An 18461-nucleotide genomic window follows, 5' to 3' on the forward strand; every position below is an offset into this window, starting at 1 on the left:
TGAGTACTTCAGCGGTGATTCTTTCCACCAAGTTGTCGGCGTCAACTTGACCCAGAAGCGGCCGCGTGTTGTCCGCCATATTAGCTTGGCTGCTAGATGGCGAATTCGGCAACTGAACTCCTTGTACGGGGGATTTCGCGAGCAGATCAAGTATATTTTGCCGGGAAGGCTTTCTCCTATTTCCAGGCATCGACGATTGCTTCACGATATCACCGCTTTCTGTCGAAAAATAGTCTGTAGGATGCCGAGCTGCGGGAGCACAAACAATGAGCTGCTTACTCCGCCATTTGCGTCACGTGACCCCCAAGATGAGTGTTTTAAACACATTAAGCAAGGAATTAAAAAAGGGACTATGATGCCATTCTGCCATGTTGGACTCTCCCATACAAATACTTTTGGTACAAATGGTCTGAACAATTTGATCAGATGTGGAAACATAGCATAGTGAGGTTATTTAACCATATTTATGCCTATATTTAGATAGAGCAGTAAAAGGGAGACAGGAGGCCAGGGAAAAGGAGATAATGACATGCTGCAGAGGAGCATGGGTTCGAGTCTGACCCACGGCCCTTTGCTGCAGTCATGGCTAGGTCCATATGGTACACGTTACCTGGGGAGCGCCCATGTTTCTACATCTTAAATGTCTCATTATCAAATATTGTGAAGGGACTTAGCCCTAAGTGTGAGCTACATGTGTGGTGGTGTTTCTAAGTCACAGGTTTATCCTCTGCATTGCTTAATTCAGGACTATGTGACTATACCATGTGAGCAAACAGTGACTCTCTGTCATTATGGACTCTCACTATGGACTTTCTATTGCTGGCTGGGTTGAGGCTGAACTTGTACATCAGCTGATGCAGAACAGCCTGCAGTGAACGCCAGTTTAAGAGCCACTCACTCACGCTGCTCTCTGAGTGGAAACAGAGAAAACAGCTAGGTTCACGCAGGTGGATGCGCAGATTTCAGTGGGAGGCCGGCGGCTGCTGTTGTCCCTCCTATTGTTTGCCTGCTCTAGGTCTCGGGGCACACTGTGCTCAAGTGGAAATGTGAAGGTAATTTTTTGGGGCGCTGGCAGGTGGGCTGGCAGGTCCTGGCAGTTGATGCGGCCTGCCACCCTCCAAGTCCAAGGCCCTGAAGCTCATTTACTCAAGTTTTGACTTTATCTCCGTCTTCCATGTGCGGCCCCCCTCTCTACACCACACTCATCTGTCTTCATCCCTCTCTGCTTTATGCAACTGCTGCTTTGACCTATATAGTAAAGGCCATTTTAGAGTGTGTGGCTATGTTTAAGCATCCTCCCGCATGTGCGTGTTCCACCCCGGTGGGTCTCCTGTGCGTGTGTGTGTGTGTGAACAGTATAGTGAAGGTCTCCTGTGTGCGAGTCCCTTGCGGGGCTCTCCGGTGTGTGTCTCGAGGTACAGAGTGACCCTGATGTGTCAGCTCTGCTTAGAAGAACGAACGTAGAGCTGGTGGACCACCGTGACTCACACACACACACACACACAGAGGAAACCTCCTCAGGGCTCTCCCTATGATCACTGTAACCCACCCACACACTCTTGACATTTTTCCTTGAAGCACGTCCTATAGGCTTCTGTAGTGCAGCGTGACATTGTCATGAAACCCGCCGGCCCTGCAAAACTTTCTGTCCTTATGTATTTGCAGTATATCTACATATGTATAATGAGTGTGTGTTTTTGTAGCCCAGGCTATCTTGTCTCAGTTACCCTGTGGGGGCAGATTAGACTTTGACTGTGTATGTGCTTGTATGTGTTTGGTGCTTTTATTGAAGTGAATGTACAAACAAGTGGATTTCCATGAGGTCAAGGCAGAGCTGTGGGGCATCAACCTTTTGGAAAACCGCATTTTTGAGATTTAAATGGAAACATGTGCACTATAATTATATGCATGTTCACAAAGACACAACACACGCACACAAGTGCGCACACACACACACACACACACACACACACACACACACACACACACACACACACACACACACACACAAGCTAAGTAGCTGAATGTGTTTATTAGAGTTTCAGAGATGCAAAATCAGTAAAATGCAGAGTAACAGATTTAGAAAAGAGACACACAGAGAGAATATACACCACATATATAAGTATTCACCACCTCCTTTACATTTTATTGTTTTAAAACACTGAAACACTGCGTAGCACTAAGGATGGTTTGACTGATTGAGCTGAAAAGAAATTAAACCTCAACAGGTTATTGCATTAGTTGAGCTATACCATTCAGAGGGGAGACACATTAAAATTAACGCTTAATTACCCCTAAAGATGCAGTGAGATCCATCCCATCACTAAAGAAATGAAGAGAAGATGGCATAGATGTGGGGATTCCACACATTGCATGATGGGAAAACAACTAAACAACTGCTGCACTGGCACCTCGTTCTGGTGCTGTTAAACCACCGTTTGACTCCAAAACATTTCCTAGAAATCACACGGGTGACCAAGAGTTAAAGTAAACCAAGATGGGGAGTTGAACTTTTTGATTATTCTATATTGAATTCTGTGATTGTCACAAGACACCATCTGCACATCAGAACGGACGCTGGTGGTGACAGCGCCACGTTACGTGACAGCTGACGGGGGTGAATACTTTTTTTTGTTGATTAATTTAAAGATATTCACATTTTCTGATGATCAATGTCACTGAAGTCTCACCAGTGTTATAAAACAACAAAACACAAAGCACACGGCAGGATTTGACTTTATGTAGGCACTATAATAACATCACTGGAGTGCTGAGGTCTGAGCTGGATGGCTTCTATTAACACACTCTCTCATACACACATACACTGTACTGTACTGTATATACACATTTTCACAGGTGCTGTGATTAAAAGGTGTTTTAATACTAACATTTAGCTGAACATCATGATGCCTCACTGGTAGAAGTTGAGCGAACACACTCTACAGCGCAGCATCCAGTGTCCTCTGCTGTCCCAATAAATAACAGTCTTTACAAGGAAAACCTACAGGTGGCACAGAGGATGGTCAAAGGCAACTGTTGACAGGTTAAATCCCTCAGGAAAAGTATATACAAATGTGGACGAAAGTACAAAGAATGATAGAAGATGATGTTGAACATAGTTCATTGGATGAACTACAAAAATATACCGCATAAAATATTCTATATTGTGCACGACGACCAATGCAAGTAATTAATCATCTAAACCTTCATAAATACTGCTGGTTAATAACAACAATGCCCAGGTACTGTGTTTTACCTCTAAGCGACGCTTTAGGACAGGCAGCAGTGCTGAGAACTGTGTGAGGACAGGAGGAAAAGAGCGAGAGACCATTGGGACAGATAACACTAATGATCAGGTTCAAGCAAAAAGAAGATCAGCTTTGAAATGCATCCTAGAAAAAGGAGCACTGAGTTTAACTGAATACAGAATAAAGGACGATAATAATAAATCAAGTATTTCTCTCATTTTATCTCATATTCCGACATGTTTTGCCCTCACCTGTGACTTTCTTTGTTTTTTCTCCAGCACTTGCCTCTCCTTCCATGATTTCATACCTGGTAAAACTTGTCCCACAAACACGTACGTATACTCACGCATAGTGCACATTGACATCACTGACACAAGCACATATACAGGTACACCACCGACCGAGGTTTTGCACAGCGCAGGCAAAAGTCCCTGTGGTGTAACAGACACTGGTCCATCACCTGTCATTTCTCAGGTTTCTCTCAGGCCCACTATTGGTCCCAGTGGAACAAACTCCAAGTGTGACCAATCAGAAATCAGGTCCCAGTCTCTTATGACATCGGCTTTGCTTACAATAGCAATTATTCAGTTCTGAACTGCAGGATTATCCCAAAAATGTGATGAGGAATAGAACGGAAAGAGAGCTTAAAACATCACAACATTAGACATCTGATTCAGCTACAACTGCACAAGTAAATGTATACTGTCTTTTAAAAACAAAGATTTTCTAAGCCTAGTGCCTAGAATAAACTGACTGTTTTTTTTGTTTTTTTTTTATAGCATGTCTGACATGCTTCTGTCCCATAATACAATTGAGCCAAATGCCACTGATAGGAAACAGTGCTAGACACAGACTTGCCCAACGTTGAGCTGGGAGTGATTCAGGAAATCTTCAGGGTGATTGGCGTCCTTCTCTGTGTCGTTGTGATGCCACAGCTCCCAGATGCTGCTGCTGTTCGTCAAGTCAGATTCTCTTGTGCAGGGAAACCAGTGTCGCTTAGAATTTACATGCGATCCTGTTGTCTGAATAGTTTTTGGTCCAGTTCATATTCAGTAGAGCAGATGGCAGTGTAAGGCCACGATCCAGATGGAGCACGAGTGTCCGTCACTCTGGTCGACACAGTCACAGAATGATGATGTAATTGGGACGTTCTACTGATGAGGTCAACCGTCCACTGTTTAAAAAAAAAAAATACAGTCAGGCGGTGATTTAAGACAGAGTTGTCAACTTCCTCTTCAGAAACATATTTTTAATCTATTGCCACAGACTGTAACTAACGTGCAGCTTTTATCCTTTAACCCCAAAATCAGTTTCACAGCATTTTCAAAGTCCCCTGAGACATCAAGCTTAAAAATTTCATCCTGTCTGCAACTGCCTCGCTACTATGGCAACCAGATATGAGGCTGCTGTCATGATGCAGACTCAATAAGCAGCGGTCAAGAGCAAGCAAACAGCAAATACAAACATGGACTAATGAACTCACAGCTCAGCTTAAATTTAGTAGTAAATAATGTTTTATCTTTCACTCAAACAATCCAGTTATTTAGTTTGAACTCTTATACTATATAATAGTCTTATTTGCTCTCTAATGTTTGGCACATTACTGATCAATCTTTCTATTTAAATCTTCCTTTAATTCATTAATGAGTTTGTAAATGATGGAAATTAGTGAAAAATGGAAATTTAAATCACAGAGGCAAAACAAACATTAAAAACTGTATTTTTTTTGTAAAATCCACATACTGTAACAAAACTTCATTCATTGACAAATAATCAAATATGACTAATAAGCTCTTGATCGACTAATTCAATCATAGTAATTAGCTACAGCCTGAGCTGTTTGTCCAAGTCATGAGCTACAATAGAGTTCACTGTGATTCACTGTACTGTAACATACTAAAATCCTATTAAGTGCTGTCATATGAAACTAATTCTATATAAAAAAAATTGTCCAGAATTTATGATTTATCTAAAGTTGTGTGAAAGTGTCTTACCTATCATACTGTGACCATTATCGAACATCCCTAAGGAGCTGTAAGATAAACCACAGAGACGTTACTCCACAGCTAGAGACTGACAGATGGGGAAATTGGGAGTTGAAGACAGAGAAATACAAGGAGGTGAAGACAGTGATGGACTGAAGTCAGAGGGAAAATGGAGAAGATGAGTGCGAGACTAAGAAAAAAAAGTGTAAATTCAGTGGTAGGAAAATCCAAATGTCATAGCAATATAATTGGATTCACTTGAAGAGTTTATGAGGAGGACCACCTTGTGTGAGCCGAGTGTTTTGCTCCAACACTTCTCACGGGGTATCTCCCTCCTCCACCCCAACATACACAAACATCCTGCCTAAATCCTGCGTCTGCTGCCGCCACGTCCCCAAAGCAATCACACCACCTCTCACACTTTCAACAAAAATGTATCTAGTCAATGCAGTGGATAGATGAAAATCAATAGAAGATTTCAGGAAGGCACAGCAAACCTGGAATCGTGTTATTGCCAATGGGAGCAACAGCAGACTGAGTATATTTTCTTTGTGCTGCTGCAGTCTGCAGAGACCTAATGAGAGGTATGTGATGGCTACGAACATCAGGAGGGCACAACTGCATCATCAGATTGCGGACATTTGGTCCCACAGCACTAAGAGCGAGCACGGAGGATTATTTTTGGATGGGTGCACTCAATGCCTCTATGAAAATAAGGGGAACAGATGGAGAGAGGGTGATACTGATGTTGTTGAACAGGTCTGGTCTAACGTCAGTGTGTTTCAAATATAGTCCAATGAACTAACAGTGATGATGTTTGTCAAATTCTTGCCAAGGCTACAACTCTGTGAGCTGATATGGCAACAGTCCTGTGAAACAGTGTAAACCATAGTCTGCCTGCAGGCCTGAGTTCACCTCAAATGTGTTATTCTTTGTTCCTGTTGTTCCCTTGGTGTTTTGAGCGTCAGCTTTGGTAAACAGAATAATGCTTGTTGAAATTCTGTTTTTGTTAGTTCTCAGTCCAAACCTCCTGCAATATGATGCTGCTGCTGTCTACTCCTCTTTACATCATCTGGATTCTTAAACATTTTTAGACCCCGACACAAATTAGTCATTTCGTGGGACCGTTTAAGAACCCAGATCTTGTCATGATGACTAAATCACAGAAGAATCATGAAACAGAGATTATCGTCCTGCACAGCCATGACCCCAAACCGCTGTCCTCTTTTTTGACACGATTGAATAACAAAAAGAAAACACCGTAGATGACGGATGTTGAGCTTCTCGTGCACCATCTTACGTCATACAGCTGTCTGAATAGAAATTCAATGTAAAATACATTATGCAACTTGTAAGAGATGAGTGCAAATTGTTCTGCTCTTTGGTGAGGACCAAGGTTTAGGGTCTGGACCTGTTCAGCATGAATGTCTCTGATTAGCCCCCAGCTCCAGAGTGAGCTGCCTGGTTTGTCCTAGATTAGTCCCAGTGATTGGTAGGTTGACTCACAGCAAGTGCGTCTTGGCTGAAAGCTGCTACGCTGTTCCGCATCTCATTCTCACTGCCACGCAGAGGTATCAGGGACACGTTACCGTGACGCGCATCCGGCACCGCACGGTTCACCCGTGACTGTTGGAGTCCGTCCTGAGGCCACACGTTGCCGTCGTACTTTAATGAGGAATGGACATGGCCCAGAGGGAAAAATGGAGAGACAGGGAGCCAGATGAGATTTTAAAGAACTGTCACAGACAAGAAGCATTTAACAAATATCAGCAGGTTTAGGAATACTCAGATTCTCCCTGGTGATAAATGATACAATGGCATTAAAACTGTCTGACTGGGGAAAACTATTGAGAGTGCTGTGTTATCACTCACTAGTACTGAATTGTTGTTATTGTGGTTTATACAAGTCTGACAGACTTTAGCCAAATTCATTAATTCAGAACCACTTCAGAGTTACAGCATGTTTATATATTATGTGTATTAAACCTCATCAACTCATTGTTTTTATGTGTGTGAGTGTGTGTGATCGCACCTGGATACTGAGAAAAGTAGCGTACCACTCCCTCATTTCTGACACAGTGTCACAGCAGAGATACCTGGAAATAAATAGAGGGTGATAAAGTAAGGGAGACAGTGTGATAAAAATCAGGAGTGTGTGTGCGTGTGTGTGTGTGGTGTCTTGAGGGAAAACAAGTTGGAGAGGCACAGATGTGCTGACAAAACAAAGGGAAATTTGGAAAAAGATTCACCACAATGACAAAGTCAAAGACATTTAATAAACCTTGGCATACTCTCTCCAGTGGCAGCGCCAGAACATAAACACTGGCTGTGATTTCAGATTTAACCACCCAGCAAAGAGAAACATTGATTAGGAGCTCCAGCATTCAACTTGTGTCGCTGACTGTGAAAAGTGTGTTTATGTCTCTGTAATGTCTCTGTGTGTGATGGTGCATATTTAATAGCACTCAGGTTCCTGTCGCATAGCCCCCTGAGTCATCAACCACACTGTGGTGCTGAATAAATAAGTTTTATTTATAATTGTTATCAGCACCGATTTAGACTGCAACGATTATTCAAGGGCTCTCTACTGAGACACAACAAAACACTAAAACAGACTCAAAAACAAAATAGCATACACTATCCAGTGTGCAACACACATATATTTAGCTACAGTTAGGAAAGTTGACACACACGCAGACACACACGCAGACACACACGCAGAGAGAGCTCCTCCCTCTCCCTAGTTCATCATTGTGCATCATTAGGGCTCAACAGAGCTCATTAGTGCTTGTTGGGATTTAAAAGAGGACAGTCACTCTGTTCTCGTTTGCATACCTCCAGCACATGCTCATCTCCTACAACTCATTTTAGCCTCAATGCCATTAACCGCTCCTTTAATCTGCACTATCATCTACAGAGGAGTAAATGCTAATCATTCATCATCGCAGGTTTCCATGAAGCTGAGTAACAGAGTTAAAATTTACATAATATTCTGAAAATTTATCAGTGTCCCTGTAAGATTAAGAACAGAGCCGGCAAGAGTGTGCTGATAAAACGGTGAAACAAAAAAGGGAAATTAATGAGTGTTTTGATGGAATAGAGGTAATAACAAGATAAAGCTATAAGCAACACTAAAGAGCAGGTGTGTGAGCAAGATCGGGAGGGAAGTTCAGCACTCAGCACCTCCTCGTACATTCATTTTTCTTATCTTTAACCACTCGCCCCCTCACTACGTTTTCTTTTACTGGCAGTAAATACAAAATATCTGACTTTGTACACAGTGTCTCACCTTTAGTGTGGCATTTTGTTTTTATACCCTCTTCTTCTTTCTCCACCTTCCTATTTTATCTGTCTTCCACACTCCCTCCCCTCCTCTCTGCTTCTCCCTCTCTCAGGTGTGTTTTTTGCTGTTCGGGACATGACAATGAAGCGTAACCAAGAGATGATGCTGCCTACAGCGTGACGAGAACTGCACTCCCATTACAATGGTGCTGTCTACTGCTGCTGACAGTGTAGAGCCCACCGTAACAAGAACACACTGTCACACGTGAAGCACGCACATACTAACCTGATGCATACACAGACACAGACACACACACACAGACACACACACACACACACACACACACACACACACACACACACACACACACACACACAGGGATGTATACGTGAACAGACCTGGATTAGAACAGAGGCAAGGCTACAGGAGTACTTGTGTGTTTCTCTCATGGGTGGAGCCGACCTTTCGTATGCCTCTCACGCAGGGATCTGACCTGTTTTCTTCTACCTACAGAGAAGCTGCCAGCTTCCTCTAACATTTGAAATGTTTACATGTGTATGAAAAATGTGATTATATGTCAGAACAACTGACTGAATGTGCATTGAAGGATGCACACTGTGTAGAGAGGCACATGAAAAAACTACAGCGGTGACAGTGTCGCACTGTGGCTCTAAAAGACATTTCAAAAGGGACTGAAATATTGGACAAATGCATATGAAGGACGAAAAGATAGATAAGGAGGAGGAGCTAATGGACAAACACACGCATACATAGAAGAAGTATGCCTTTGGGCTGTTTCTCAAAGTGAGCTGCAAATTAGTCCAAACTAATAAAGTTATGTGAAATGATTTCTAAGAAGTTAAACAACTTTGATTTGAATTTACATAATAATGAAGTTGAGAAAGCAGCCCATGGAACCAAAGTTGAGGTTTAGCGTGGAGAGATGAAAGAAGAAAAAAAGATTAGAATAAACCATGTATGCTTGTTAAAAATGACAAGATGAGCAGGACAAGCTGGAGCTGTGAGCGCTCTGGGCTGACAGCCATGTATTGTGTATAAAAGATAAACATGGACAGCTACTCACCACTGCTGCCTCTCTGGTCGCTCTTGTTTCTTACTCTCAAACACCACTGTCAGTCCCCAACTAGACACAGACAGAGAAGCAGATAGAACGATTAAATTAGTTAAGCAGCAGTACTGCACAATCATCGGCAATGGATGGTATAGTTAGGATACTTGGGCTCAGTCTGCCCCCTAGGGGTCACTGTCATTGACATTCAAAATTAAAGGGCCTAAGTTTAGTCATCAATGTTTCACAAAGGTGGCTCTGAACCTGTGTATACACATATACAGTATATGTATAATAGATGTATGTTATATGTATAATAGACATCATGTTTCTTAAAGTTTGTCCATACAGTATGTATATAGCTTGCCATTACAAGTGGTTTTAACCAGTACGCTCACAGACAGAATCAGCCACATTGTTTAAACATTAAGAAGCGCTCAGATCAGTGGATCAAGATTAGAAACTGATTATTCAAAATTTTCACTGACATTAAGAAGAAAGAAAGACTAATCGACAGATCATTGATGTTTTATTTTTTTCTTTCTTCTTCCTTCTGGTAAACTGTCAAGCTATCGCTAGTCAGATCAGCCACCTGTTGCTATGACACACAACTGTCATCATCAGGAGGAGTGCATGTACAGTACTCACCAAGTGGGAGCACGGAGCTTCTTCTTCACACCTAGGTAAACCTTTAGATTTTTCACTGGCCATTCACGCTCTGCACGGTTACTCTGACAGAGAGAGAGACATGGACAAAGTGATTATGTCTGTGACAGGCTACAAAACCAAAAACAGAGATTGTGCAAGAGTTTGTTTGTCTATCTTACTCTGACTTCCTTGTACATTCTCAGTGAGTTTGTGTTGAGGATGAAATATCTGTCATGGAAACTTCCAGTGGTCAGTCCCAAACCGAGGATGCTTCGCTCCTCTCTGAATTTCATCATCCCGTGTTTGGATGCATCCACTCTGCTGGCTGCAGGGCAGAGTGAGACACTGATGAGAATAAATTCACGTGCAACACTAACAACAACGGACATCAGGGAGGCACGCTCTGTTGGTTTGTGCGCTTACTCAGGTAGGTGATCATCGCATCCATGGCAAGATATTTCTTAATGAGTAGATGGGAATCAGTGCCAAAGGAGTGAAGGATGGGTAAGACTCGCTCCTGATAGTGCAGAGGACGTTCTGAAGGAGGCGCAGAGACACACAGTGGACACAATGACAGAATCAGAGGCAAGGTCACATCATATCCTTACATTATCTAGAAGACTTTCGTTTTTATTTATGATGAAGTTTCATTCTAACCCATAGTTTCATTTTTAATTCCGGCATCTACATCTGTCAGTAACATTCCTTCTTTATTCCTCTTCCCACCTTTCATTACTTTCCGAGAAATGACTGGAAATCGGCCAATTGAGTTGAGTGTCACTGGCATTTGACAAGCAGCGGGGAACCAGATGGCTCACATACCAGGCTCATAACAAACCACAACACACCGAGACCGAGTATCATTTAGCCTCTGGAGTTTATGTGTCACTTTGTGGCCACGGGTGAAATGGAGAGCACTTTAGAGTCTTTGTGTCATTGTTTGTGTTTTGCTGTGGGTCTTTTCATCTTTCATGTTAACCTGACAAAGCTTGTGTTCAGTCATACAGGTTGTTTCCAAACCAAAAGACTAAACTAAAGAAATGGTGATGGGGAGACACAACGAAACAATTAAAGGGACAACGAGGAGTTTCTATTTGGTTATAAAAAAGTCTTGCGTTAATGTGGATGAATCTACGCTACCCACACTTGTTAATGGGCCCATTTTGGATAAATATATCGTTTTGTCTCTATCGTTATTTTGTTATTATTAGTGGTGGCAGAAATGTTGGGCGAGCCAACCAGCGTTTCTTTACTTTCGGTTTCATGGCGAGTCATGAGAATAACGCCGCTGAATCGCCGTTTATGGTCAGAACTACGACGGTATGTGATCGTCTTTGAACCTCTGACTTTAATTCTTGATGAATGAAAACATGAGTCTGTCTTGCGCCGGTCAAAGAATTTCACGGTGCACGCGGAGGCTCATAAATGTAGTGTGAAAACGCTTCGCTTTTCCAAAACTCCTCGTTGTCCCTTTAAAATCTATTTACGGTAAAACTTATCAATTTTATCAGTTTTATTTACTCTCTCTGTCTCACCCATTTCCTCCTTGTCGCTGACCTCCCAGCAGCTCCAATACTCCTTGTCTTTGACTGTGATTTTGCGCCGGTCAAGAACTTCACACGTCAGCTCTGCTGCCGTCATAGAACCAGGAATCTGAGCCGATAAGAAACACAGTTACTACAGAGTTGTTCTTTACAGTTTCACTGTAAAGAAATATTATCTACTTTGATTAAGTCCAGCTCACCTTAACGTGTTGTTCTGCTGTTTCCTTCTTTTCCTCCAAGTACACAGTACAGATGAAATGCCCTCCGGGTTCAGTGCTCTGAAGTGACCAGTGAACACAACACACACATACACAACACACATGCACACATACACAAGAAGTCAGGCATCACTTTAACAGTTTTAGGACAACAAATACCAGGACAGATAGACACACAACTTCAGCACACATGAGACACACTGCAGTTGACAAATGACAAAGTGTACAGCAACTTAGTTTATTAAAATCTGCTGCATGCACGTGTACTGTATGTATGTGTGTGTGTGTGTGTGTGTGTGTGTGTGTGTGTGTGTGTGTGTGTGTGTGTGTGTGTGTGTGACTCACAGGAAACTTTGTGTTGAGTTTCTCTCGCACTTGGATGATAACAGTAATCTCTTCTAGCTGCTTCTTTAGCTGCTGCTCATCCACCTGCAAACAAGTATGCACATTTTCAATAATTACACAATGCAAACAATGAATCAGTCAACAGCCGCCATGACACTATAATTAAAGCATCATGCCAATCTTAAGATCTCAATCTGAAATCCCCACCGGCATTTCATATCTCTTTCTCAGGAAATTAGTGCCTCATGTTGAGCTAATGCCAGTTAAGATAAAATCGTTTGGAGGTTGTCCTCCATGAAGTACATATTGACAATGACTGCAGGGACTCTACTCTAAGCTCATGAGAGGAAATCCCATCACCACAAATTTCCTTCCTCTCTCCCTAACCTCCTCCTTATTTTCCCCATCTCTCTTTCCATTGAAATTTCCGGAAACAAACAAATAGTACTTTAAGAACATAATCTTATTAGCACACAATCTACGGCCTCGATCAGAGCATGACAATGATGTACATTTAAATGCTACTGGAAATATTAGGAGTGACTGGAATCTGTTCCTGAAAGTAGTATTTTTTGGAGCTCGATCTGGCAGCCAATATAAGATGCCATTTTATCTGACATCTCAACCTTTTAGAGCTGTGCTCTCAGCACTGTGTTCGCCATTTTCTGATGTCACCACTTAAGATAAGTGAATCATCTTACAGAACAAAATGCTGTGCACTCCCATTATCCCCCCTGTCTAGAGTGAGCAATGAGTGTGACCTCAAAGATGAGTGTGTAGTGCTCTATGAGGTCCTCCACAGCACGGCCAGCAGTGTAGTCCTTCCCATCAGTCTGGAACAGAGTGGGACCGAACACTATGGCCAGGTTATGGAGGTTCATCTGGTTCAGCTCAGAAAAACGCTGCACACTGAAACACATGCAGGAAAACACACATGGGTATGTGCATACAGGAGAAATACAGGAGGATTTCAGTGCTTGTCTGGGCTGTTTCTCACCAGTAGAGGTGGTTGATAAGAGCTTGTAGTGTAGCCTTGTTGACACGAGGCAGTCTGTCGAGTAGCTGCTGGTACTGGGAGATTTTCTTACTTTCATCCTGAATGGCTGTAGTGTGAGACAGACAGATGGAGGAAAGGGGGGAGATTTTGAATACATGGTAAATACAAAGAGAAAGAACATCAGAGTGGCAGGAAGTGCAGGAGAGAAAAATGTAAAGCACAGAATGAGAGTGTAAGGGACAGAAAAGAGAACATGATGGAGGAGAAGTTATCAGTAAAAAGAGACAGAGAAAGAAGAAAAAAAAAACAGACAGCGATAGAAAGTGAGTGTAAAGCTCCCGATACAATTTCACTGTGGTGCTCAGACATAGAGACACAATTTTGCCTGTAAAAAACAAGCTACCTGACATGCAGCTATAGCATCGCAGGCAAACTGAATGCATTCAAGGATTCAATCATATTTTTAGTGTAGTTTTCCAAACTTTCTTAAAGTGAAAAAAACACTCCACAGTTTCCCCATTTAACTGCCCTAAGTGGTTTTGAGATGTCAGTCCCTAAGACATCTTCTGCCAAACATTTAGAACAAATGTTTTAGGGACTGATAAACCAAGTTAAATCAAGTCCACAGTTTGTTTTGTGGATCCTACTGATAATCCAGGGCTATTTCTATTTTATTTACCTTAAACGTCTTGGTAGCAAGTACAGTACGTCCAAATGTCATAAAATAATAATCATTACTGTCTGCAACTATCTGCATAGCTAAACCCCACAAGATCTAAGTGGAAAAATGTTTTTTGTTTTTTTTTGTGGTTCAGGGGAAATCAGAGAGCTTTTAATTACTCTCATAGCAGAGCACAGTGACAGTGTAGTCTTGTGAGTGTTACCAGCTGTGCTAAGCCAGGTGCTGCCATCCTCTGATGTGAACAGTCCTTCTTCTAACTCCCTGAAGAAGCGCTTGAGTGTGTTGGAGACATCGTCCACCTGGTGTTCTCCCTCTTTCAGACGGAGACTGCGAGCATCACGACGAAATCTCTCGCAGAGTCCTGCCACACGCGAGTTCACACCGCTCTTCCGATAGATCCCCTCAGATGTTAAGCCTAGATAAAACCCACACAACATAATGTTACAATAACAGGAAACACACACACACACACACACACACACACACACACACACACACACAGGTACACACTGTGACTCTGTGAAAAGGACATACTGTAGCAACAAAAATGATTTTGTTCTAATACATTCAGTGTAGACTCCTAAATGTGAAATGAATTCGTAAGACATCAGCGTGTCCTAGGTGCAAACCACTGCTGAAATGACTCAGTGAAAGATAATTGACCAGTGGAGGGCTTCTGGTTATTAAAAAGTCCTTCGTGATGTTGGCAAATCAGCCGTGTTTGGTGGCAGTGACTCATAATTTAAAACCTGTTTGAACCAGATGTGTGTTATATGTGAGAGCTATGATCTGATTATAATGTAGTTTCATTATGACAGACTTTGGGGTTGAATGTGCTTTTCTGTGGCAAAAAAAAAACAATAAAAAGATTTTAAAAAACAAAACAAACAAACACATAATACACTCAACACAACATGAAGGATAATTATGCTAATAGTTGTTTAACAATGAACAACCGCTACCAGTAAATGGAGGCGAGAACAAGGACAGTTCTAGTTTCCCGGAAAGATGACCACAGAGATTAACATTCCTGACTGGGTAGTAGAGGATATCATCATAATGAAGACACCCACACACGGACACACACATACAGCTCTATACAGCCTTGTTCACACAAGAAGATACAATAAAGGGATGGAAATAAGAGCCGAGTGGAAAGGAGAGAGAGAAGGAGAAAGAAAAGGAACGATCAAAGAGAAGAGGATGGGGGCTGACAAAAAGGAGACAGAAAACTAGCCAGAGTGAAAATGGCAGGTCAGCTGGTGGACGGTGGGTGGAGGACAAGGAATGAAGAGTCATGGATTAAAAGGAGAATACAAAAACACCACGGAGGGGAGACATGGAGGTGGAACAGAGTTGTTTTGTTGACTTGGTCTCACTCAGAGCCAGAACTCCTGCTATTATAGTCACATGAGGACACACACACACACACACGGACACACACACACACGGACACACACACACACACACACACACACACAGAAAGTGCCAAGTGTCCACACACCGTGAAGAGAATAAAGGGCAGACGTAAATACAGCAGTGTAAGACTTTAAAGGTGCTTCTATGATTTAAGTATTATGATTATGCTGTGGCCCGCCGCATCACTCCTCTGTACACCTCTGCGTGGCGCTCACCGCACTGAGTGATGTAGCCGATGCAGCTGTGGACGATGACGGGTATGTCTGTCTCTGTGAGCTGCTGCTGGCTCAGTGTGTCTCCTCCGCTCCCTGCCGCCGTCTGGATCGCCGCGCACCACCCTGCAAAATCCAGCTTCCTCTCTCCCTCTATGTACAGAGTCCTGAGAAGACGGAGATAGAAGAGTTAAAGAGAGACAGTTAACAGTGAACAAGTGGAGAGGGGGACACCTGAGACAGTTTTACTGGAATTGATAAAAGTGTGTCTCCTTTTAACATTACAACTATAACTCGAAATGTAATGTAATTCTGTCCTCTCACCTGCCTCTCTCCACCAGAACCAGCACCTCATTGTCTTGTTGGATGGCTGTAAAACACACATACATTATAACATTAGCAAGCAAGCAAGCAAACTTTATTTATATAGCACATTTCATTCCATGTGGAAGTGCAATGTGCTTTACAGAGCATTCCACAGGGCAATTAAACCAACAAAAACAATAACAATACTAATAATAATGGGCCACCAAAAATTAAAAATTAATTAAAATAAAATAAAAACTGTAAAAAGCAATAAAAATCAATACATAATTAAGTAAATAAAAAGTAAAAAGTAAAAATAGTATAAAATAGAATAAAAACACAGTTAAAGCAATAAAAGCATAATACTAGACTACTGGAAGGCACAGCTAAAAAGGAATGTTTTCAGGGTTTTCTTAAAAGATATTAATGTTGGGGCGCATCTGATGTGCAAGGGGAGGCTGTTCCATAATCTTGGAGCACGATAACTAAAGGCAGCCTCACCAATTTTTGTGCTGACCCTGGGAACAGTCAGAAGGCCTGCTGCTGATGACCTAAGGGGTCTACCTGGCTCGTAATATAACATTAACATTATAACATTACTCCTGAGAGCCACGCTTTAAGTAAATGGCTGTTGTTCAAAATCACTGTATTCCTTATACAGGATGTGCACGGATAATAGGATATGTGCAGTTAAAAGTGCTGTTTGTGTTGTATTCATGCATTTGTGTTTCCATGTTTCACTCACAGAGTTCATTCAGTTTGCGGAGGTGGATCTCCTCCCCCTCGCTGTCCTCCAGGTAGGCGTGAAGTGTGGAGCCGACCAGAGCAAACCATCCAACCTTCGATGTTTGAAGGTTCAAGCCGTCTTTGCACTTGAGCCGCCCAATCCGTTCAAAACTGAGCCTCAGTAAAGGCTCTGCGGAGGCTGGGATCAAGCACTGCAAACACAAGGCTCACGTTGTAGCTTTGTAATACAGTACATGGCACATTTTTAATTATTTGCATTCTCTTTTAATGATGATTGAAGCACTTCCCTGTTTATTACAGAAACCCTCCTCAGTAACTAATACTAATTAAATCCTTAGAAGAAAGGTTCTGCACAAAGCTCATGTAAACACTTCACTGAGAGTAGAATTACTAGAAAGAGAGTGGTGTGATCAGTAACCGAAACAATCCTTATTTGGGTCACGTCATATTGTCTTTGTGGCTGGATTTCCAGGAGCCATGGATGTGCTGTTCCTCTACCATCTTGAACAAGGGGATGTCGTGAATGGTATCTTGTGCAAAACTCTGACACATCCAGTGTTTTTTTGTTGATAATAATACCAGAATTTTGAGAATGGCACACTTTGCTGCATCTATTTCAGCATTTAGCACAGACTGCATTTGACAGCAGAAGGTCAAACTCATTCTCGTTTCATTTACCATGATGCAACACAATTATCTGTAGTGAGTGCTGTCCTGATGGAAAATAACTGACACAGGAAACAGGTCAGCATTAGTTACTCCTGTTCTTACTACTACACAGCATTTCCCAGTTTAGCATAGCAGGAACTGCAAATCTTACATGTACAGTAAAAGTTCTCTCTATTTTCAACACAAAAATAAAGGATTATTTTATCAAGTCTTTCAAGAACCAGCATCTTTACCTTGGTGATAGACTTGACCCATTCTTTGTGGCTCTCTGGATCATCAGTGCCAAACAAATAGAGACGCTCTGACTCAGAGTAGAGTTCAAAGGTATTTTCATACCTATAGAAAGAAAGGTGAGGAGTGAAATAAGTCATTTTGTGATGTTCACACATGCATTTGGCATCTGAATAATAATGTGGATACTTAATTTTAGACATGTATAGGTTAGGTTAGTTTATTGGTCTCCACCAGGGAGAAATTTGTTGCGGAGACAGGGAACATGTTGCATACATAAAAAACACATACAGCACAAAAAGAACATCAAGTTAAAAGACTGGTGGAGTTAAAGAGACCACTGGACAATCCTGCACATGCAGCAAGCTGATTTGAACGTCATTCACATGCATCCACACCGCTACTCTAACTGTAATCATAAATATACATTCATATCAGCATCACATAACCTCAAGCATACATTAATCCATTCACTCACATATGTCCATAGTTTGACTCATAATACATTCATTTCCATATACACATATGTGCTGAGCCCCTGACCTTGTGGCCACCTAGTGGTGACTTTTGGTATTAGTCATTTCCTTAAGTTTCTTTTTTCCCTTCTCCATGTGCTACAGTCAAAAAGCTAGAAGCTAGCAGCTAGTAGCCTAGCAGCCTGCAGTGAGCAGTGTTTTCCTTTACGTTCAGCCTTGGAGTAGATTTGTCCGTAAGTATTGTTTGTAAAAAGTGATTCTGCACATGTTTACAGTGTCAGTATTTTATGTATATTTATGTATTGCATGTAAGTAAATTCTGTTCTGTACTGTTCAGATTTACAGAAACAGCATCAGTAAAAAACCACACAACTGAAGACGG

General features: G+C 41.9%; 1 protein-coding gene across 2 annotated transcripts in view; it reads right to left on the reverse strand.

The window, feature by feature from the left end:
* Positions 1–5216: 5216 nt before the first annotated feature.
* arap1 (ArfGAP with RhoGAP domain, ankyrin repeat and PH domain 1) overlaps positions 5217–18461 on the reverse strand; it is a 52385-nt gene continuing 39140 nt past the window's right edge. For both annotated transcript variants that reach the window (XM_085795462.1, XM_085795464.1), the window contains 17 exons: positions 17606–17708; positions 16702–16894; positions 15975–16020; positions 15654–15817; positions 14222–14434; positions 13338–13443; positions 13102–13249; positions 12341–12424; positions 11978–12055; positions 11769–11886; positions 10657–10770; positions 10413–10558; positions 10234–10316; positions 9601–9660; positions 7266–7329; positions 6740–6898; positions 5217–5280 (listed from right to left, as the gene is read on the reverse strand). In XM_085795462.1, coding sequence (XP_085651588.1) covers positions 5260–5280; positions 6740–6898; positions 7266–7329; positions 9601–9660; positions 10234–10316; positions 10413–10558; positions 10657–10770; positions 11769–11886; positions 11978–12055; positions 12341–12424; positions 13102–13249; positions 13338–13443; positions 14222–14434; positions 15654–15817; positions 15975–16020; positions 16702–16894; positions 17606–17708 — 1900 coding nt within the window. In that variant the 3' untranslated portion in view covers positions 5217–5259. The remainder of the gene's footprint in view (positions 5281–6739; positions 6899–7265; positions 7330–9600; positions 9661–10233; positions 10317–10412; positions 10559–10656; positions 10771–11768; positions 11887–11977; positions 12056–12340; positions 12425–13101; positions 13250–13337; positions 13444–14221; positions 14435–15653; positions 15818–15974; positions 16021–16701; positions 16895–17605; positions 17709–18461) is intronic.

The sequence above is a fragment of the Trachurus japonicus genome, chromosome 13, assembly GCF_045865225.1.
Source record: "Trachurus japonicus isolate A0001 chromosome 13, Traja_1.0".
NCBI classification, from domain to species: domain Eukaryota; kingdom Metazoa; phylum Chordata; class Actinopteri; order Carangiformes; family Carangidae; genus Trachurus; species Trachurus japonicus.